At 46.2% G+C, this 23,353-nt stretch overlaps 1 protein-coding gene across 2 annotated transcripts in view; it reads left to right on the top strand.

Moving 5' to 3' along the window:
* Positions 1-1,393: 1,393 nt before the first annotated feature.
* SFMBT2 (Scm like with four mbt domains 2) overlaps positions 1,394-23,353 on the top strand; it is a 120,421-nt gene continuing 98,461 nt past the window's right edge. For both annotated transcript variants that reach the window (XR_015706800.1, XM_087767235.1), the window contains exons 1-3: positions 1,394-1,517; positions 15,300-15,469; positions 21,910-22,004. Coding sequence is in view for 1 of the 2 variants with exons in the window: in XM_087767235.1 (XP_087623361.1) it covers positions 15,364-15,469; positions 21,910-22,004 (201 nt within the window). In the remaining variant the exon portion in view is untranslated. The remainder of the gene's footprint in view (positions 1,518-15,299; positions 15,470-21,909; positions 22,005-23,353) is intronic.

Here is a 23,353-nt window from a genome sequence, read left to right as displayed (position 1 = left end):
GGGGCAGACACACCAGTGTTTGGGGTGAATTTCACGGTGGAGAAGACAAAGCCCAGGACTGGTTGCTGCCCCTTCCCTCTGCTCTGCTCCAGACCTGTTGAATATGTGTGTGCTGCGCCAGCCCCCATCCCGGAGGATGCTCCAGATGCACCCGCCTCCATCCTCAGCCCTATCCGGGATGCGGCCCCTGCCTGCCTGCAAGGAGAAAGGAGCTGGGGCTCCAAAAATCCCCAGCAAGAAGCATTATGCAGCCCCTGGGCGGGGCTGCAAGGGAGGGAGCGAAACCCCTGTAAAATACACCCAGAGCCCGGCTGCTGAGCAAAGCCGGATAGGGAAAGCTCCGGAGTCGGCCGGGCACCGCCGGTCGGAGCATCCCCCAAAATAACCCCGGCTGCAGGGGGGGCTTTTGTCCCCATCCCGCCCCGGGGATTTTTCTGGCACCCCCGGGAGCAGGAACAGTCGGGGCGGGGGCCATGGGTGTCTGGCCAGGTTTTCCAGTCCTGCATTGGGGCCGATTTTCTCGAAAGGGAAGAAAAGAAAATCAGAAAAAATCCCTCAGCGTGGCTGTACGTGCGAACACCCCCGCACAAGCACAGCCCCACACGCCGACGTTCATCTCAATTCTGCCGTGAATCCCCTGCAGCCTCTAAATAAATAAATAACCATAAAATAACCTAACGAGCGAAGGACAGAAAGTTGTGCGTGTGCCTGCGCGCCGGGAGGGGTGCGCACCAGTTGATTTTGCATCTTGCCTTGTGCCTTCGCCTGCTTTTTTTTTTTTTTTTTAATATATTTTCTGCAACAGGGAATAAAGAGGTAACGCAGGAGCCCGGCGAAGCGGAGAGGACGGGCGGTCTGGAGGGGACGCGGTGCATTTTTTACTTTCCCTTCTTTTCCCCATCTCCCTCCCTGCAAGTTTCTTCCCGACACGAAATAAGGGAAGAAACCGAAATAAAAGGTTGCGGTGGGGAGGGGAGGATCGGAGGCAGAGCTCCCACTTTGCGGTATAAAATGCTCGATGGTATTTTATCGCATTTAACGCGCGGACGGCGATCCCGTGTTACCGCTGCGCGCTGCCCCGCAGCGCGGAGCGCGGCGGAACCGCGGCATCAATTCCACGAGTGGATTTCAATCCTCCCCTCGTTTTTTTCGTCCGTGTCCCCGGTGGAAGCACGGCTCGGGGCGCGGAGGTACCGCGGACGCGCAGCGCGGCGGAGCCGGGGCGATGGTGGTTGGGGTGTCTATGTGATTTTTTTTTTTTTTTTTGAAACTGCTGAAAAAGGTCACTGAAGGAGTTGGCTGCTAAATAAAAAAAAAAAAAAAAAAAAAAAAGCCCTAAAAAGAGCGGCAGGCATGCGCACTGCGCGGATGCCATATTGGAATGAGTCTGCCGCGGGTGCGGGCGGAGGGACCGGTCGGCTCCGCGCCGCGCAGCGCCGCGCACCGCGGGGGTCTCGCCGCTGAGGAAAAAAAAAAAAAAAAAAGAAAAACACCCCCAAAAAGCCAAACTTGCTCAGGTAAGGTACCGCGCCCGGCAGCCCCCCCAAAACCCTCCCGGCTGGCATTTCCCTTTCTTTTATTTATTGGGTTTTGCATCGCTTGGGTGGAGAGAGTCGCTTTTCCCCTTCCAAGATATAGTAAAAATCTTTTTAAAATTTTTATATTTTTTTTATAAGCGGGGGAAACTGGATGGGGATTTTTTTTTTTTTTTTCCTCTTCGAAAGGGGAAAAAAAAAAAAGCGGTGGAGTTGTTGCGAAGTGTTTGCGTGCGGGTGGCGGGGCGGCTCGGGCAGGTCGCCCGGCGGCCGCCGCGACCCGCGCCCGGCTTCGTGGGTGCCGCTCCCCGCGGTCGTGGGTGCCGCTCCCCGCGCTGCCCTCCGTGGGCAGGGCACGCCGGAGTTGTCACAGGCAGGGTTTTCAGTGCCCGTGCAATTCATCGCAGGCGTGCAGGGGTTTTCTTTTTGCCTCAGCGTATCGCATTTTAGATGCTCTCATTTCTCTCCCCCCTCCTTTTTTTTTCCGCCTTTTTCCCCTTCTTCTTTTTTCCCCCTTCTTCTTTTTCCCCCTTCTTCTTTTTTCCTCTTTTTCTTTTTTTTTTTTTTTTTTTTTTAAAGTAACATCTATCATTTTGGTGCTTCCCTGAGACACGCTTCTGCGACCTCCTTTCAAATTTACTAGGCTGATGCACGTCTCGGCAAGAGTTATTGTGGGTGGGTTTCTTCTGAATTTGCAGGGAAGAGGGGAAGAAAAAGCCGCTGCAAAAGGCGGTGGGGGGAAGAAAAGAAAAGAAAAGAAAGCAATCAGCTGTGCCAAAATGTGCAGCCCTCATCTATACATATTTTCCCGTAGCGCTCCCGAACTGCGGTAAATGAATATTTATAAAGCTTGTCAGTTCAACATGGCGGGTTAAGGTGTCTTTAAAAACTGAAAAGAAACATTTTGAGAGGAGAAAAAGAGGAAAGCCGAGGTGCCGCACGTTTGGTTCAACTCTCTTTTGTTGCTCGGAGAGGTGCGCTAGCGAATTAATTGGGAAGGGAAGGGGATGGGATCCGTCCTCGGGGGTGTCCCCCCCCGCAGGACTCGCTGGTGGGAAAAGTATAGGGTATTTGTGTGTGCTGGGGAGAAACCATGGGAAGGGATGTGTGGACTTCGGAGCCCGGCCGATTTGCCTTTGAATGCCAAAATTGCAGACATGCCATGAGGAAAAAAAAAAAATGCCGAGAGACACAGCGATGATTTATTTTGCATTAGCAGTAGACATGTCGTGGGATGAGATGTCCTGTTGGAGCTGTCAAGCCTTCCCTGCTCGCCTCGGCGCAGTCAACTGGGGATATGTTTTGTTTTTTTTTTCCTGTTGTTTAGCAAAAATGCTCTGAAATTGCTGTGCACGGAAATTTGGGCTGCCAAACAAGTGACTCTACCAGTGCGTGCCGCAATGAGCGTCTCTTTTGCAGAGAGACCCTAAAAAACCCACGACGGTGGAGGCGAATCACAGCTTTTGCAAAGCAAGCAAATGAGAGTTTGCGAGGAGTTTGCAGGGAGTTGTTTGTGCCCTTCCCAGCTGCCTTTTGCAAATGTATTTTCCAGGGGAGAGGAGGAGTGAGGCTGCCTCGGAGGCAGGAGAAACTTCCTTCTTCCCGTGCAGAGCGCGCTTCATTGCTGCCGTTCTGGGATTGTCTCACCGTGGTTGCAAGACGTTAACTTTGGAGCATCTCTGTTGTAGCCGTGGCAGGAGGTGGGAAGCTCCAGCATCGCAAGCTGTCAGTGCCCGGGTGGGGATGGAGGAGCCAGGGAGGATTCGGGGAGGGAAGCGAGCTGCTCTGCCTGCCCATTACCCTGCACCTCTTGGAGATGCTCTCCAGAAACCCACTGTGTTTTTATTTAGCAGGGGTGGTTGGAGATGCTGTTTGCACACCTTGTCACGCAGGTTGAGGTTTCCCCTGCCAAAAGGGCTCTGCTCCATCTCCCCACCCCGTTTCTTCCCACCACCTCCAGCCCCTGCCAGGACCAAGTTTTGCTGCCCAGGGAAGCCAGCAAACTTTCATCACAGGGTATGATGGTGGGGAGGGGGGCAGAGGAGAAGACCGGGGAGGGGGGAGAATCGTGATTTCTTATCAAAATAGCAGAAAACAGCATTAATTATTAGCAGAGTGGCTTGGAAAGCAGCTGTCAAACAGTGGTGGGACTTGGGTGGCAAAATCCAAGAATCCAGTGGAGTAATGTCAGCCTGTGGGGTTTTCTGTGGGGTGGGAAGGGATGAAGCCCTTGCAAAATGGAAGCAGTTCTCCCCGTGCATCTCTCTGTCCCCAAGCTTTTTGCTCCTTGGACAGGACAGCTTTTAAAATCAGTTTGTGCCCCTGGTGCTCTTGGGGAAGATGTTGTAGCGGAGAGATCTGGTGTCTGAGCAGAGAAGCAGCTTCGCCTGGTTGCGTGCTGTGGATATGGGGATGGACGGGGGTTACAAAGGTCTCTGCAGATCCTTCTGTAGCTGGGCTCTCACCCCTCTTCCCTTGCTTCACTTTTTTTTTCTTTGCCGTGGAGGGATCTGCTTAAAAATGGGAAAAGCAGCCTAAAATAGTTTTTTCCTCGCAAACGGCGCTTTCTGATGGAAACACCTTGCTTTGTGTCAGCATTGCCTGTTTCAGGCTCTGCAACCGACACCCCACCCGAGATGGGGTGAGCCCCCGACCCCCTGCCCTTGGCTCTTTGCTGTCCAGGGGACACCCGCATCAGCCAAAGGGGCTGTATTTATGGGACCGCTTTGTCCCCCCATCTTTGCTGCTATTACTCTCAAAGAGGGGGGGTCCTGTTGCTGCTCAGAGCCCACGCGGCCGCCTCCTGCACCCCTCCTGCAGCGCCAGCAAGGATGCGTTAGGGTTAACTCTGGTTGCACCAGGCAAACCTTCTCCGAGGACTTTTTTCCTGCGCTGGCAGGGGGGTGCTGGCCAGGACTTAGTGCAATTTGCTTTTCCTCCCAAGAAGCCTTTAGGTACAAACAAATTTGATTTCCTTTGCTGGGGGCAAAGGAGGAGCAGGCGAGGCAGGTTTTCTCTCCAGGGCTGGGACTGTTGCCTGGGTGAGCAGGGATGCAAGTGGCTTTTTTTTCCCCTCCTTTTTTTTCTCCGCAACAGATTATTTATGGAAAGGAAGAAAATATTCTCACAAGTCTAATAACTTTAGTGCTTATAAAGGATTAGGTCCTAATAACTCCTGTGATAAGATGGAGGCTCAGTGTAATCTGTTACTAAGTGAAAATCTAAACGCCATTTAAATAGATACGGCAAAGAGCTATCAAGAGACCAGTACATTGTAAACAACAAGGAAATACCTTTTTAATGATTTAAAGGGGCGCCCAGGGTAGTGGGACAGTAGATGCATTATAAACAAGACAGTATCATTTCACGTATATATTGAGAAAACATTTACAAATATTCAACAGATGTTCCAAGGACGTTGCAGAGGTGGGGAGCGTGTTTCACACAGATGTAAGAACATCTGTAGAAGACAGTATATAGTTATATAGCTGTGATTATGAGTGATAATTGACTGGCTGGACAGACAGTTGATGTTTTAATGAAGCATTTATTAAAACTTTATGGTAGTGTTACTAGAAATAGAATAAACACCACAACTGTCAACTCTTTAGACTGGGGATGCTTTTCCCCCCCCCCTTGGCTTGTGCTGTGCCGAGCGTGCTGTTGGCCCGTGAAATACATATAGGTATTTTGAGTTGCTGTTTCTGGCCTTTCACAGCCATGGGGCTGCTGGCCTGATACGAGAGCATCAGCGAGGGGATGTGACATTACCTTGCTGAGGGAAAGGATGTGGTAGAGAAGATGCCTTCTTGTTTCTTCAAGGACTTTTTGCTGGCTAAACTTATGTTGGTGTGGGGTAAAAGGGGGGTATGGAGAGCAGCTGAAGGGGTTTTCAAGGGTGGTGGTGGTTGAAGGAGGTGGCTGGTCCCTGACTGTGTCCAAGTGACAAAGCAAAGGAGTTGTGGAAAGCTCCAAAACCTGGGACAAGTAGCCAAAACTTGAAGCAGAGGAACCAGAGGTGTGTTTCTGAAGGTGCACAGAGAAAATTAATGTGGTGACCACAGGGCCCATGTTTTAAATGACCTGAAGGCGATGGAGGTGTCAGAGCTATTTTATTGCTGTGAATATTGCCACATATATATATATATCAGCTGGTGCAACAGGGTCCTCAGTGCTGAAAATGAAATGCTGTTGCTGTTGTTAATAGTGATGCTATTTGCAAATACTGAGTTTGTTCTATTATTGTAATGTGCTGGTTCCCAGGAGCAGGTTTTTTTGTTTGTTTGGTTTTTTTTTTTAGAATTAGAGTCGCCGATGGTACCTTGTCAATATTTAAATCTCATAAATTGAAACTGTCGATCTTTGCACAACAGTCATCTCTGATGAAACCAGTCAAATCCATCCTATGGGTTTTCTGTCAGAAGATTTCTCTTTATTTTCTGTGTCTCAGGTATGACTCCTACAGTGATTAAAAATGTTTAATTTTCAAAACAGGGGAATGCAGAAATATGAGCAAAGACTGTCACTGACATTTAAAAACCTCCTAAAAAAGTTTATTTTGAGATTGGCCTTTTGCAAGACCTAAACAAAGCATTCTTGAGAGGGCTGCTTTGGAAAATGTGTTCACAGTTACTCCATTTTTATGAATCAGAAACATTTGCTCTGAATTTAAATAGTAATAAAAAGAAAAAAAAAAAAAAACCTCAAGCAGTTCTTGACAGCTGACCAAGAGATCATTTCTGAGTAGGTGTGAGGCTTAAAAAAAGGTATGTGCAGAATCCTTGCTATTTTTACACTCACTCGTGATTCTTGCTTTCGTGATTCATACTCTGAACATCACTGGGTGGCTTCTGCAAGGGAGTCCTGTTTTCCTGGGTAAAGTCCTGAGACCCAGTTTGAATATAAGTTATTGGAAAGTTTTGTGTTTATGTGCTTGGCAAGGAACATGAATTCCCTCCACTAAAATCCAGGAGGTGACATTATCCTTGCCTCTGCAGTTTAGCAGGTGAGATAAGATGACCAAGGGCTGAGGATCCTTAAAGTCTAAGGAACCATAAGTCCCTTGCCAGGACTTTTGGGTGGAAAGCAATAACTTTCCTGAATGCATTAAAAATATCCCTTTAAATAAAGGACAAGAAAAAATAGTATTTAACTGTTTCTTGGAAGGCACTTTGAGCAAGGTGCAAGTGTAAGACTGGACTCCATGATGCACTGTTGTATGGGTGGTGGTGGGGCATTACACCTGCATGTCCTGGAGCTGCTCACGTGTTCGCCGTGGCATCTCTTAGAGGCCACTTGTGGCATGAAAGGGAATCCAATTTTTTTTTTTTTTTCTTAGAGAAATGGGGTGGAATTAGCTCTGTAAATGTGACTTGCAGGACTTGGAGTTAAAATGTCTTGTGGAATTTAATTCTGGATAGAGCTTGGCAGGGGTCTGCTGTCTGTCCTCGCATGCCCTTAGCGAAGGGAAGGGTCCTCCTCTTCCCGCTGTGGTACTCAGGAGTGACCGGAGACGGCTGCAAGGGCTGGATCTTTTTTCTTTTTTTTTTTTTTTTCTTTTTTTTGGCAAATCCTACCAGTCAGTGAAGCTGCTTCTGGGTGTAAAGCACTGAGAGGGATGTAAGCATGTGTAGGACTAAGCCCAAATGCTGATCAGCTGTGCTGTTTAAATGAACTAAACAGTGCCAAGACCTAAAATGTCATTTTTCCTAAAAAGTGTTGGAATTGGATGGCAGATGTTGCCTGGATTCTGGTTTGCATCTCTCTTTTTTTTTTTTTTTTTTTTTTTTTTTTAAATGGCTCCAACTGCTGCAAAGCAACGCAACATAGAAGGCAGAACTGATTGTCCTGGGCGATGGGAGTTTTGGCTGATGAGTGGCTTCTGAATTGGGCCCTAAATTAAGTCCATGAAAACAGTGTTTTGTGTTTCCCGCTGGGTGACTTCTGTCACTTGGCTTATCTGTCCCATTCAGGGGGTCTGATTGATTTTTTTTTGATCCACGTGGCTGGTATTTTGAGATGATAAGTATCAGATGAGATGTTTCAGGATGATAAGCAGCTGTGCGTGTTCACGTTACGCATGTAAAAGGCTTTCTTGTTTCAGCTCCGTTTCAAACACAGAGGTGGGAGAAGACATGGTGTTGCAGATGGTTGATGTTGCCACTGTGCTTCTTCCCTGCAGCTATTTACCTGTTGTAAGGGGCACTGGGGATATAGATTTGGTCTTCTTCATGACCCTGATTTAGCTGAGAACTTTAGAAGATGCCTAATCTTAAGTATGCCGTATTCCCGAAGTAGTTGGTGTATGTTGGGTCCTTAGCATGGGTAGAAGTGCTTTACCAAAGTGGGGCTACATCATGAAAATCGCCTGTTGAATCACGGAGAAGGTGACAGCCACCTCCTAGGTGACAGAACAGCTGGAAATAAGACAGGTTAATACATGGCAACCTCCCTCTCCCTGGCCTGGCACTTTATGCTGACATTTATGTCTATGGAAAGAGAATATAAAATATCAGTGCTGTGACAGGAGGGGATTTTACAGCTGCTTGGAATGAGCATCAGTAATGCAAGCTCAGGGCAGGGGAGAGGCACCCACTTGCCTTGCCTGGCTTGTTCATGGCAGCACTGCAGGGTGGTTTGGGGCCGGATCCTGCTGTTGATATCTGAATCTGGGAGGGTTCCCCAGCCAGCTGGTGTGGGTGCTGAGCACAGTATCGTGCCATGCACATGGGCTGCGTGGGACGCTCAAGGCGGGGACGTCCAGGGTTAGCACGGGCCATGGCAGGGGTACAGGTGTGGCAGCAATGCCTTGTAGACCTTGGTTATAAACGATCCAGCTCACTCGGGAGAAGGGAAATTTAATGAAAAAGTGCTTTTATTTTTAGAGGTTTGTCTAGTCCTCAGTGAAGTTTGTGGCATGTTTTAGCTTTAAGTCCGGCTCTAGGTCTTTAGGTTATATTTACATATAGGGCAGCTAAGAGAGGGATGTGTACCTAAGTCTGTGTGTCTGCCTGTCATCTGTCTCTTTTTTTTTTTTTTTTTTTGCCTAATACTGCAGGGCTTTTTGCTGTAAACAAGTTAGTTTCTCTAATTAGGTTTATTTTACTTCCTGTTATCGTATCTCACTGCTATTTATCTCTGTGCGTATCCTGGACTCCATGGTGTGCCAGGGAGGGAGGATGAGAAAATTGCTTTGTGAAACAGGTTTGTCTCTGTTGGCATAAAAAGCGTGAGGCATTCCGCACCAGTGCAAGAAGAGAGGAGAGCAAGGACCTGCTGAGTTACGGAGGGGTGTCAGCACCTCGCATAATCCTTTCTCCACCATGTGTCTTCAGAGGAGTTTGGTTCCTGTCCTTCTTCCCCTTCGAGATGGACAATGCAGACTATCCCTGCTCTGATGGTGCCTCTAGTTTCCCATTTTTGCATGTTTTCCCTCCAGGCTTAGTCATTTATTTTCTGTGCTGCTGCACAAATGATACTGATGCTTGACTTCAAAAGCAGAAAGATGAGCCTTATTGAGTGGCTGGAGCATTAGGGCTGGAAGAGACCTCCATGGCTTGTACAGGCCACCTCTTAACCCAGGGCAGGATTAACTGTACCAAGATCTGTTTCTGGACAGATCAGCATCCTAACCCTTCCAAAAACAGAGGCTCTGTACCCTTCCCACAGTCCATCCCACTTCTTCACCAGATTCGTTATTAGTGATTTCTTCTCATGCCTGATCAAATGTCCCCTCCTGCAGTTTAAACCCAAGCCTTCCTCTTCGATCCACCAAGAACATGGAAAACAGATTATACTCTTTCCCCATTCAGCTATTTTTTATGTATTTGAATGTTGTGAACATTTCTAGTTCTCCAGATTAGATGGGATTTGTTTCTTCCACCCCAGAGTACATCTCAACCAACACAGCACTGTTCAAAGCAGTTATTTACCCTTAATAAAATCCTGTGGGGTGTTCAATATGAAAGAGAAATTGTCACTTGAGATAAGTGAAAACATTTGGCGAGGGAAGCTCTCAAATAAATAATTAAAAAAAAAGGACAGGAATTTGGAAGAAGTGATCCTTAAAAAGTTTCCAACTGGTACTTTGTCTGAGAAGAGAGACAGGCTCTTTCTCTAGGAGGTGAAAGCTGTTCCTTGATGTGTTCAATAGCCCTTCCAAATGAGCCTCCATTTGCATTGTACAGATGCTCGGGGGGTGTAAATATTGTGGCAGGCTGCCACTAGCAATCCTGCTTGAAGTATGGTTTTATTTAGGGACCTCTGCCTAGAGGAGCAGGCTTTCTTCTCAGTCACAGCATTAGTCCTGGGCATCCTCATGTTAAATGCAAAGGGGTGATTTGCAGCATTTCCCACGAACTAGGTTTTTGGGGAGCTGGAGGCTGCATTTATTGCCTTACGTTGCCTGCATGCTCTTGGAGGTGGTCTCTGAGCATTGAAAAAGGTCACCTGTGTTGCTTAAAGCAAGGAATGGAGATCCAGACTTTTAGTCCCAGAAGGGAACACTGTTGACTTGACTTGAGCTGTAAAAATCGGAGGTTGTGTATGTTGTGATTTGCAGTGTGGCTACTGGAAAGACTGATCTCAGTGTTTAATGGGGCTGGGAGCCACTGGGACACAGGCGTCTCCAGGCTAGCAGGCAATGGAGGCAACCAGAAGGGCTGTAGGAGTGCAGTGTTGGGTCAGAGTCCCAAAGGGGAAATTTGATGCCGTGGAGAAGAGTGCTTGAGGGTGGGCAGGATATCAAGTTGGTATTTTTTGCCCTGACTTTTGGGTGATGCCTGGTCTTGTACTGTGTCCCGTGGGTGAGAAGATGCCTTGGTGGGTCACCTGAGGAGGGAGAGCATGATTCAGATTCAGTCTTGTGGCAGCCAACTCGCATGCATCCTAGATCTAGTCCCACAGGGCTGAGTCCCCCTTCTCCCTGCCCCATATGCTGGGCCATATGGCATCTGAGCATCTCACTTCTTCAGTTTGTTTGCTGGCCAATTTGGATGTCTAAAATCTTAGGTGCTGTGCAAGCACAGGCACCCCCTGGGGGTTGTTCATCTCATCCGAATTTTGGGTGTCCAACTTGGACCACACAAATTGTCCTTTGGAGGTCCTTTCTCTCGATTAGCTGCAAATGATTGACTAGGTGAGGCAAATCCCACCTGAGGTGGGTAGGATTGGTGAGCATCGTTTCTTTTAGTGCTGTTTCATGGGTATTTGCTGTGCTGGAAAATGCCAAGATGAAGACAACAATGGAGTCAGGGCCTGGTCCGGTATCACCTGTGTCCTACCTAGGCTTTTGCTCCATCTGCTCAGGCCTGGGTGCCCCCGTTTTACCTGATGTAAAGCGATTTGGCCAGGTGGGGGACATTAGCAGGGACATAAAAAAATGATGCGTTCTGGAAGCAGGATGGAAGAGGAGACAACTGGAGTGTCTGTCTCAGCTCCTGGATTGGGTTGAGGCAGGGCAGGTCTCAGCACAGTCCTGTCCTGTTTCCCGAGAGCCTCAGCACCAATTGCTGCTGTTTCCTAATTGTTCAGGCAGGTGGATCTGGTCTCATTTTTTTTTCAAAATGGTTTCCCTGATCTCTTTGCAGTGGCTTTTTCACTCATGGTCCTGCAAAAGGCTTGAAGATAGTAAAGGCTACATGAAATTGTACATGGTAGCGCCTGGCTTTGAGGGGACTGGGTGAAATCAGCAGATGCATTCACCAGGAAAGTCTGCTGGGGCCGCCTCATGTTCAGCTTCCTTCCAACTTGGCTGGAAAAAGAAATGCGGATTCCTTATATCCCAACATACCTAGGGTTGAGCTCTGGAAATGCAGTGAGCCCTGGAGCTGCCCATGGACCATCTTCCCACCAGCCACCTCCCTGGTAGGGGCTCTTCACCAAGGACATGGGGCTGTGCTGTCAGCCCTTGCTGCAGCCCTGCTGTACTCATCAGGTGGCTCCTTACTGAGAGGTGAGACCATCTCAAGTCAATGAATGTTACTGAATATTGGAGGCAGGCGCCAGATCTTTGGGAAAGCAGTGGGATTTGCACTTCACCATTCAGGACTCAGTGGTACATTGACACAACTGATGCACTATCCAGGCAGGAGGTTTCAAGGATGTAAGATCTTTTTTGCATCCTCTGTTCCAGTAGCCTGCCTTTTTAATGTCAGTCCCAATTAACCAAGCCTGTATTGGAGGGAGAATGTAAGTTTTTCAGGACTGACCCTAAGGGAGAGCCGTAGGGTGCTGGATTTGTGCGTGTGGGTAGGGGACCTCTCCCTACAGGGGCTTACTCCAAAAGAAGGAAAAGCAGGGTGAAGTCGACAGGAGATGAGAAATGTAAAATGGTGTGAGGAAGCCAACGCCGGCACTTATACAAAGAGCCAATATTGATAGAGATGACAAGGCGGCATGTTTGAGATAATGGTGTGGCTGAGACTGACAGCCATGGGAAGAAGGAAATAGATTTTTTTTTTTAAAAACTGTGCAGAAACAATGAACAAGGGATCTGAAACCCGGGAATTTCCCCCCTCCCTGCTCCTTCCAATAAATTTAATAATATTTTCCTTTGTGTGTCTGCCTAGTGTAGTGTCACCTTGAGCCTCTTTCGCAGCTGTTTCCCATCCCCTGGTTTACAGGCTGGTGATGTGGCTTGTGGTCCTTAATTTGGTTTCCAGTGGACACAGGTTTCTTCAGATTGACAGAGAAATCGGAGTACAGCGGTGTGTGCTGCTTGTTTAATGCTGATGATTGCAGGCCAGTCAGCATGCTACTGTTAACAGTATGGTTGGGGACTCTGTTTGAAGTGTTAATTAGCAGCAATTAAGAAGTGAAAAATTAATACCCTATGTCAGCTTTCTTTGCTAGTTAGTTAGATTAACACCAAGGCTGAGAGCTATCTTGAAGCTTATGTTTGCATAAGAGTTTGGTCTTGTTGTCACATAGTATTGGGAAAATACTTAAATGCGCGCCTACCATAAATGGTAAACTAGTTATTCTCAAAATAAGAAGATAAGCTATAACCTCTGACAGATTCAGTTTTCTTGGGATGTGGATGCTCTTGACAGGACATTTGAAAAACAATAAGTTGTCTGTAGCTTAAGGAAAAAATACATTAAAATACAGTTAAACAAACAAATGTTGATATTGCTGAATCTGGCTAAGAGATTCTGCATTGCCCCCTTTTAATTGAATTGGGCTCAAGCCCAGCCCCAGCCGTGGCCACCAAGGATGGATCCCAGCCGTGTTGCCTCAGACAGGTTCCTGCTGGTTTTGCCATCCATTTTCCATTTCTGATGGGAAAGTCCCTGACCCAGGGGAACACGCCTTTCTCATGGGTCTGGCGGCAGAGTTGGGGCTTGACTGCGTAATAGCAAATGCTGTTGTTGTCTGATTGGACACCTTCAGCTTTTTATCAGCTCATAACTTTGTCTTATCAGCATCATAGGAGCATCACAAGATTTAACTACACTACCAAGTAGCTTGTCTTTCTTCGTGGTATTTATGTTGTTACCCCTGAGTTCTGTTTAAGATGATTGATTTGTTGTGTTTGAATTGATCTCTCTGTTTCTCTCTGTTCTTTGAATTTTTTTTAATAGACCAAGATTACCTTCCATCATTGTCTGGTCCTAGGCAAAAATGAAAACAGCTGAATCCACCCAAGGTTTAGCTTCTGCTGACACCTCCCCTTCCCTCACATTAAAACAAGCTTCATATAAAATCCTGATACTTAACCAATTTATTATTAATGATATTTACAGAAGTATTCTCTACCAAAGGAGAAGTGTTTTTTGACTTTCAGTAGACTGATTGCTTCTAGCTTCATAGTTAATTGAAACTTAATATACGCTGGGGATGTGACATATATGTTCTGAGGTAAGCTGCACTGAAAATACTCATAGTATATAATACACTTAATTCATTAGTGAGTCTCATGTCAACAAAGAATAAAGATGAAGTGCTGTAGTGGCCATCGCAGTGGGGAAGTGATCATTATTATTTATGGAGTGCTCAAAGTATACTAAGCACTTTGCAGAGAGACCAAAACAAACATATTGCTCTGAATGGGTTTACAGTCTCCTTTTTTAAAAATAGTTTTTTTCCTTTCATTAGCATGTTCCTTTGGGGTGGGGAACACAAACTGCTGATGGGCGTCTAACTTTGCCCAAACAACCTTCAGCTGGGGGTTGCATCACCTTGGTAATTTGCTTTTATGATGCTTTGTGAAACACCCATGGTTTTAGCATGGTTTAATTGCAATCACCACGATGCTGTTGTGATTGCTCCAGCAGACAGTCCTGCCATGGTTCAGTTAGTGGATATCACACTTACACTTGACATGCCCCTCATCTTTTTCAGTTCTTCCTATAACTGCTCACACATGCCCATTTCTTCCTTGAAGTTTTCATTGGAACAGCCTAAAAAACTGGGAATGAAAAATCTACAACAGAACACTCTCCCTCTTTCTGTTTTATAACCACCATATCTGGTCTTCCTGAATATGCCTCCTGAGCAGTAAAAGTTGAAAAAATCCCATAATGTTTTTACGATCTTATTACCTCCTGCTTTGCCTGGCTTCTGGCAGTAAACTTTTTTCCTACTTTTAGTCATGCTTCTTGCAGTGCATTTGGCGTCAGTGCTGCTGGCATAGTCCTCTCTGTCATGCAAGTCTTGGAGGCATCCGCTAATAAGCAGGACCAGCCCTCCGCATCGTATATTCTGGACACACGCTTTCCCTACTATCTGTCTTCGCTTTAGCATATCTTGTGTGAATAGCTGGTTCCCTCTGTGCCCATAACCTGATCTCTTGGTTTCTCTTTTTCAGTCCTCCTTTGACACCTCATAATTCATCACCATCTCAGAGAGTTTTACTGAAAATCTCACTTTGGAGTTCTTTTTAATCTACTCCTAGAGGTGTATCTCTGGGTATTGCTTGTCTGGTGGTTCACTGTAGATAGAAATATAGTTCTCATTTAGTCTGACGTCTCATTCAAGACCCAGTCAGTCTGTATTCCCTTTCTCACATAATTTTTCATCTCTGCGTGTTTTTATTCCACTTTGTATTTACTATGGTCATTCCTTCTAGAAGAATCTCCTCTGCCAACATAACGCAATCTAAACCTGAGTTAATATTTGCTACCCTGCATGGTACTAACTTGTGCAGTTACCGTAGGTCAACCTTCATTCAAAAAAGAGTTGCAGCCAGCACTGTTTCATTAGGGTATGTGCATTTTGCATGCTGAACTTTATTTTCTAGAGTTATTCCAGTCTCTCCCAAGTATTTTCCCTTCAGTGTTTCCTCTGTTTCATTATCACAAATCTCCCCCTTTGGAAGTTTGAAAATTTATGGAGTGAGATATAACTCACACAGTGTTTGCCATCAAAAAGTTGGAAGTCAAGGGCTGGACTTGCTGGAGGATGGTTTAGTTGGCCTTTCCTGCTTTTTTTTTTTTTTTTATGGGTTGTGCCACGTTATGGGCTGGTGTGCCCCTCTCTGTTGGTGGTACAGGGAGCTGGACTGAACTTTGAGACGTGAATCCTATGGATGCTGTTTATTACCTCATTATCTTCTCTGTTGTTACAATTGTTATTGCTGTTATGATATTATTGCCACTAAGGTCCTTCATTGTGGTTCCTCATCCAACTCTAGCTTCACCTTGGAGGAGAGAGCAGGATTGAAGGGTTACAATCAACATCAAATAACTTGAAAACCATTAGAAAAGGCTGAAGGAATGGGTTGGTGTAGGTAGAACAAATCACTCATTGTTTTTTTTCTTTTAGCTTGTCTTCTAGGCGCTCCCTGCTGCAGGATGAATTAAGAAGGCAAGGCCTCTTCCTCTGAACCATGGAGACAAGGGCATCTTTCATTGCCACCATGCAAGAGACCCAACATCTCTCCCCAGAGATGGGTCAGAGCCCGGCCAACGGCAACAGGGAGCAGTTTGATTCAGGTGAGCTCTCCTTTACCCCATGGTTTGTCTTTGCTGTTACAGCCCTCCAGCTCATCACCGGTAGAGGTGAGGACAGCCATGTTGCCAGGGGACCATTGGGATTGGTTGTACAGCTTGAAGGCCTTTTGTGAGTCTTATGGATTCTGTGTCCCATGGTTGATGGGCTGGGAAATTTGAGCTTTTCTTCTTCTGGATCTCCTCTACAGTACATGGCAGCTATTAAAAATTTAAATGAAAAGCAATGGAAAACCTTTCCCAGGACATCATATTGTGTTCTTCCGGTTTCCCCATCCTTTTTTATTTTGTCGAAGTTTTGTGGTTAAAGAGAGGAAATGAACATTCAGAAATTACAGCATTTATCCTTTGTTTTGGCCTTCACCCTCATTTCCTTCACAATTTTTTTTGAGTGCTTCAGGTGAGAGGGCTTCACAAACATTAGACCAGCCAGCAGAGAGCTCGTCGCATGTTGTCCTTGTGCTCATGGGTATGACTGGATGCTCTGTAATGCTCTGGGGTGGGCACCTAAAGGTGAGAATTCACTATGCTAAATTTGGGCATCGTCATGGTAGATACAGAAAAATAAGTGCTAACTTCTGGCGATTTCTGCTGGAATTAGGTGCTTTAACTGCCCGTATCGAGACTTAACTGGAGGAGACTGTATCTTATGGTGAAGTTGCACATTATGGCTAGACCAAATTTACTTTCTTTCTGATGCCGGGAGACCCCTCTTTATACCATCTCTTCTCTTGCACCACCTCGGCTGCCCATCGCACCCTGGGCTGAGTCAGTCAACTTGCTAACCAAGCAGGAAGGTAATCCAGAAAAAAAAAGTGATTAATTTTCTCCCAGCTTTGTGAGTTGAACTGGCTGGAGGAAGAGGGAGGGCCAGAGCACATGCTGGTGGGAATGGGACCTCTCCCAGTGGCACTGAATTGTTAATTTGGCTCAACTATAACTTTTAACTTCATCCTTGCTCTGTGTTTGCATGGAAGAGGTCAGCTGATGAACTTGTGGAGAACAACACTGAGCTATCAGTCAGTCTGTACTAAAGGGTTTGTTTTTGCATTGTGGTACTTGTGTTGGTCCTCATATGCTTGAATGCTTTTCCAGAACTCGCTTGCATTTCTGTAAGAGCTATTCTTGACAAAAGGATCCTGAGGTGTAAATGGCGGATGAAAGTCTGTGCTTGCAGGTGGGCCTCCGAAAGGGCTGCCTAATGTCTCCTTCCATGGAAATAGGTGCCCTCACCAGTGGTGAATCACTGACTCAACACTACTCAAATCCAACAGTAGCAGTGTTGGGGTGACTGCTTAAAAACGCTTTAAAAACGGCGTACTTTGCCTTCAGTGTCCTTTGCATCTTTTCTCTCCGCTGGTGCTGTTTGTGCTTTCCTGGTCAGTGCTGTGCTGAAGTCCTTTGCAAAGCTGTGTCTTTGGTCCACTTTTCACTGTTTCTTCCTCAGCACCTCAGAAATTTGGCCACCCAGCCTTTAGTTTCTTCACTTCTCGTAGTGACTCAGTGATTCCTTGAGGGGACTTTGTAAGCTTTTTAAGGTAAGGATGGGCTGTTTTGCACAGCCCCTTGTGCAATGCAGCCATGTTCTACAACTTTTGCCATGAAAAAGCCAGGTTCAACTGGGCTCTTAAGCTCTGCCTGGTAGGTGGGACACAGAGAGGTAGAAGCTTTCCTGTGCTGTGGGGTTGCTAGCCTAGCCAAAGTTTTGGGGTTTTTCCATGGTATATGCAGTGGTTCTGGTTGTTTCAGATGGCTTCAAAGGGAAACTGGACATGAAACCCCTGAATCAGAAATAGTTGCATGATAGGAACTTACCTGGGAGGAAGTGTCACACGTGGTTGCCCTTGTCTAATGGATATCTCTAGGCATCCGCGAGAAGGCAAAGCATACAGGAAAAGTGTGCTGTCTCTGTCAAGGGAAGGATGTGTAGGTATGGAGGGGTTGTGATGAGAAACCTGGATTCACCCCACCTAAAGGAAGCAGGACACTTATGTTACCTTAGGTAAGAACATAAATATTGCCCTGGTTTCTCCCATAGACATGAAAGAGAAAGAGCCTCCCTTTTGTAGTGTGACTCATAGAGATGACTACTGAGGGTCCTCTAGAGTTAAACATCTGAATCTGGAGCTGAGGTGTCTTAAAACACCTTAGAAAACCTGATTCATCTGATGCTGCCTGTATCACCAGTGAAGAGAAAGATACAGCTCCAGAAAGCAAGTCATCCCATTTTAACACAGGTGCCGGGTTGCCTTTGGGTTGAGTTGCCATCTGGAACTGCCTGTTTCTCCTCACTGAGGAGGAAGAAAGCTAACCCTGGCTGGAGCAGAGGGGAACATCTCAATCCTTGTTGCTCACATGATGCAGACCCCTCTCTTGTGGTGGGATTCATGTCCTCTAGTTCAGACATTTCCAGAGTGGACACCTGCAGCCTGATCTAGTCACCGTTGGACCCATTTATATCCATGGGAGAGAGGTAGGAGCCTCTAGGATGAGATTCAGTTGGCCAGCCATAGACATTGGTTTTGGAATGAGAAGAACTGGCCTGTGGTGCCTAAATTTCTTTGGGGATGTGGATCTTGATGACTCTCCCAAGGCCATGCTGGAGGTTTGTGGTTGACCAGGTTCCTCCCTGCCCTGCCTCGCTTGGTGTGTTAACTGCTAAAGCATTTCAGTTCTCTGTTCACTCAAAAAGTCATGAATGTACCTATGTGCTATAAATGAGATGGCTAATCAGTTTGCCACAAATACATTCTCCTTCAGTGAAGCCTGGGAAAAATCTGTGTTTCTGGAGCCACAGGTTTTGGTTCTTTTATCCCCTTTATTTCCAGTAGCCAAACATCCCGGGAGGCTGTTAACAGCTGGAACAGTTGCGTTTTTATAATGTCAATGCATGAGCACTTTAAAGTCATTGAGAGGCTCACAGATAATGACTTGTTGATTTTATTTGCCATCCTGAGCTTGTTTATACATCACCATATTGTAGGCTAGCCAGCCTTGACTCTTTCATTAAGAAAGAGCACTGGACCTAAGTACCAATAATTGGAAAGGGAGCTGATATGTTAAGTAGGCCTAATGCCAAATTTGTCATCTCGCAGGGTACTCTGTGAAATGCTGGCACCTGGGGTTTTGCAGCTGTCCAGCAGAGCCAGGACTTTGTTCTTGGAGTGTGTGATTTGAGGAGCGATGAACAGATCAGCTTTATGATAACCGCTTCTCAAGTGGGCACAATCTTCGTTGATATATATTAAAACAGACTTTGCATTTCTCTATCTGCATTTTAATCAGGGGATCTCCAGGCGATTGAGAGAGATCAGCAAGAGGTTTCCCCTTCTCCTCAGCAGTAGGGCTTTTCTGATGGATGAGGAGGTTTGTGTGCAGCCCCACTGTGTGCATGGATGGGACTGGGTCCCTTGGGCTGATCTCGTCCCTGGGCCACGCTGTCTCTGCTCTGGATGCCCCCCTGCCAGGTTTCTAGAAGGGAACAAAGTCCATAAAAAAACATTTTGGAAACTTACAGTCCCTTCAAAATCCTTTGTGATAAAACGAAGCAAAATAAAACACTGATACTGTGATAAATGAGTACTCTTGACATTATTTTTACAGACCTTGTAAAAGTAATTTCCTGATAAAGTCTGCAGATAAAACACAGTAGAGGAGTCCGACTTGTGATGTGTCGGAGAGAAATGGATTGACAGGGAGGAAAGGCTGCAGCTCTCACACTACTTTCCCCTGAGGTCTTAAAGCCTCTCTGTTTGGGTTTAGAAAGGAGTGATCTGGGTGATATTTTTTTAAACAGGTGCTGTTGTGAGTTTTGCTGGATTGCATGTGAATGAACCTGCCGGTGGGCCTGTGGGAACAGTGGGGCCAGTGAGTCTCTCTGTGTTGGCACGTGGCAGAGTAGGTCACAAGTAATAAGATTATGAAGTACAGGAGGACTTGTTGCATCCATAACTAGCATCTGTAATGCTAACATAATTAACATGCTGTTGGCAAATTCTGGATTTTGTCACCCTGGAGACGTTGCTCCCTGCAAGGGCTGGAGGTTATATACTGAACTGCCTAAAAATCCTTGCTTCCACTGCTCTGTGGAATGACTCTTTCTCATAAGACTACCAAGAAAGGCTGGAGAAAAGGAGATACTTGTCTGGGCTCACCCAGCAGGTTAGAGCAAAAAGCAGTAATAAAACCTGAGAATATACAGAGAGCATCATGGGCTGAGGGGAATGCTTCATGCTCTGAAGTAGAAGTATCTGAGCAGAAGAGAAGAGAGCCCAGGACTGACCTGGAAATGTCCTGTCCTGAGGTGAAGCTGTCCTTGGGGTTGTTGAGCAGCCCATCCCAACACCACAAGCGCAGCTGGATGCAGAAGCGGGGAGCAACCAGGCAGAGGGGATGCACTTTTAGCTTTTCACCTTTTGCTTTTCATGTCAGATGTTGCTGACTTTTAGTGGGACGGGGGTTGGTTGTTCTCAGGGTAGAAAGTTGCTTAAGCATCGGAGTAATTCTAAGCCCGGGATGGATAACCATATCTGCTCATCTACTCATGGACTAACATACTTTATTTTAGAGGCTCAGCCTTTGAAATCTCTCATCTTGGCTCTTCTCTAAAACATTAACTCCACAGGGTTGCAGACATTAAGGCTGAAAAATTTCCCTGAGCATCTAAGTTGCCTGCCTGCATGATGTAGATGAAGGAAACTCTTAGCAATTTTTGCACCAAGCTCCTACCTTGTGGTTAAGCTGTGGCTTATCTTTCAGTCAAGAATGAACAAAACCATCATTTTGGGTCAAATATCTGAGTCAGCTTCTATGCGTGGAGGTTTTTGCAATGGTTGCAAGAAACAAAACAAGGCCCATCCCTTATTCTATATTGAATTTGTCTATTTTCAGCTTGTGATCATGGAGTTGGGTTATTTCTTGTCTTGCTGAGTTGAAAAGTCATCTGGCAGCCACTTTATCATGGGAGTAAATGTTGATTTACATCTTCACATTTAAGCAGGTTAACTGAGTTTAAGGCAAGGAGTCAGACCTTAGACTTGATGCAGCAGTGTGCAAAGTGTTTAACAGCGACGACAGCTCAGCGCTCCTCTTTGAACTCCCAGACAGATCTTTACCCTCCACCAGCTCTGTCTCAAAAACCCTCTTCTGATCCACTTTCTTCCCCTCGCCTATGTATGTCTGGCTCCATAGGCAGCAAATAAAACCTGTGTCTTCCCCTTTTAATAATGAGAGATTCCTATTGCACAACATAATTTTCTGGTCCTGAAAACTGGAGACCTGTAGCAATAATTGCAATAAATTAACCCTGCCGTTTTCTTCATAAAACTGTCTGGGGAGGTTTCTTAATTCAGTTTGTCATGAGTCACTTTAATTACATCATGACCACACTGATGAATGTTTGGGCAGGTAAGGGTCTTGCAGAGTTTGCCTGATAAATGCTTATTGCAAAGAGCTCATTGCTAGACTGTAAATGTTTTTGCTCTGGGGATGAAACTGGGTTTGCAAGATTGCTTGGGAAAAAAATGAAAACAATCAGATTTGGCTGATTTTCTGCACGTGAAAGAAGATTTACTTTTAATTATTGCTGTGTGTGTTTCAGCAATGGTTTGAGGCCTCAGCTCTGCTCTGCTCAGCGTGGTTATTAAAAAAAAAAAAAAAAAGAGTAGTAATGTCAAGCCCTTCACTATGGGGAAGGATCATGAGGGGCAATGGTGCGGATGGGGGAGGCATGATGCAGAGCCCCAAATCTGAAATGGGGCAGGGACAAAGGCAGGGAGCAAGAAGGCAGTAGTGGTCTGGTGAGGGGTGCTGGGGGATTTGGGGGAAAGCAGCTGTAGTCTTGGGGGAGGAGGGAGGCATGGGGGCCTCGGCTGAGATTTCTGGGTGGAGGGATGCTGAGGAAGGAGAGAAAGCATGGCAGGACTGAACCTGCCCCCCCACCCCCCAAGGGTTGGGGTGTTTGCTCTATACACTGCTCAGCCAACTGAAGCAACTTCTAATATTATCACCAGGGCACAGCTGTAATTAACAGTGCTGTGTGACCCGATTTTGGGGCACAAGCAAGGCCATTGCACCCTTGTAATAGCAGACAGGCAGCCACCTCCCTTGCATCAAATACAAAATAAAAGAGCAGGAGTGCCTGTTGCAATATGATGGGTTTGTTCCCCACTGCCGTGAAAGCAGAGTCATTTCTGGTTTCAAAGTGTTGGCTGCCAAAGTCTGCTGAAAGCATAGCAAGAGTCAGTCAAACTAGATAAGCGCAGATCTTTAAAACAAGCTTTCTGTTTTCTCTTGTGTTGATGTTTATACTGGTTGCTATTCTCATCCTGGACTCTTTGACACAACTTTTGCCTTCTTTGGCTGTGTTTTAGGCTGCTTTTCTTTCTTTCTTTTTTTTTTTTTTTTTTTTTTTTGCTTTTGAACAGATGAGGGCTCCAGCATTGAGGACGCAGACTTCAACTGGGATGAGTTCCTGGAGGAAACAGGAGCCAGCGCTGCTCCCCACACCTCCTTCAAACACGTACGTGCTTTGTCTGAGCTTTGCTGCGTTGTGTGCGTTCCCTCTTCCGGTTTTCAGGGGTCCCTGGAGAACTGAAGTGGGGTCTGACTATTCTGGGGAGAAATCATCCCTCTGTGCATGCAGCAAACTGCATAGGAATGGCCCCCCAGCTGGTGTTAGGTTAACTTGGTGTGTTTGCATCATCTGCAAAGTTTCCATTTTTGAGGGCTTACAGTGCTCTACTTTTGCTCTAATGCACTAATTTTTCTTTCTTCATCTATTTATCCTTCTCCTTATTTATTCATTGCTGTCCATCCCAACCCACAGAGATTCATCTCACAAGAGTGCCTTATTTCTCCAAAGCTGTCCACTTAACGCATGCTTTACTGACTAGCAGGGTCACTCAGCACTAGAGCCCAGCATGGCCCATAGGAAGCAATCTCTCAGCCTCCTGCCTGGAGATGCATGAGAACCAAGTACTTGGGTAGGTGGTGCTTTTCCTGGGTGAACATGGCTAATACAGATGGCCGTAGTAGTTACAGCATGGTCTGCGGGTCTGGTCTGTGTTAGCGCAAGTAGCATTTGAAGTCTCTGGTATCTTGACTGATGAAGAAGATCAGAGCATGCTTTGAAAAAAGGGCTCTGTCTCCAAGCAGAGCTCATCACAGTCAAGGATACTGTTGTCTGGGACAAGCTTCTCCATCCACCACCAGTTGTTTAACCTCTTCTGTTCAGCTCCACGTGTGTGATGTCACATGAGGACATGGGACAGAAATTAAGATCATGTATGAGTTCTTCATCACAGTCAAGGGCATGCATATGTGGCCACATCGGTAGATTTTTCTGGCACATCTTTGTCATTCAACCACAAGACTGTGCCGTCAGAGATGTTGGGGCCTAGTGGAAAGGTGTTGTGATACCTTCATCTGAGTCAAGCCATGAGAAATCATGGTGATTCTCTGTCCTTAGCTGCAAGTCTCCTGAGGATGGTGCTACTCATCCTCCTCCCTGACCCATCAGAACTGTAGCCCATTCTTCTACAGTTGCTTGTTGGTTGGCTCCTCTTCTCCTAGTTTCACTTGGCTGGTCTGCATGCTCTGGAGGACATGGATATCTTCAGCATGAAGAGAGGGGTTTTAGCTGTGATGCTCTGGGCTGCTTTACGCTAAGTCTGTTTGGTGGCAGAGATGTCCTTTGGGAACAGTGTAGTTGTACTGCAGTGAGAAAGCTTCCTGAAGAACCTGTTGCTACTTTAATAGAAGTCTCTGTTTGGATGACTGCATTCATGCCATTAAACCACTTTTGTCTCCAGGTGGTTTCTTGGCTTGTTTTGAAGGGGTAAGGAGATGCAGTGATGGAAAAGCCTGTCT

This window comes from Nipponia nippon, unplaced genomic scaffold, assembly GCF_047370975.1.
Source record: "Nipponia nippon isolate SJK-2023a ecotype South Korea unplaced genomic scaffold, ASM4737097v1 scaffold_3, whole genome shotgun sequence".
In the NCBI taxonomy this organism is placed as follows: Eukaryota; Metazoa; Chordata; class Aves; order Pelecaniformes; family Threskiornithidae; genus Nipponia; species Nipponia nippon.
The sequence above is the reverse complement of the archived record's forward strand: the minus strand, read 5'-3'. Positions and strand labels throughout refer to the sequence as shown.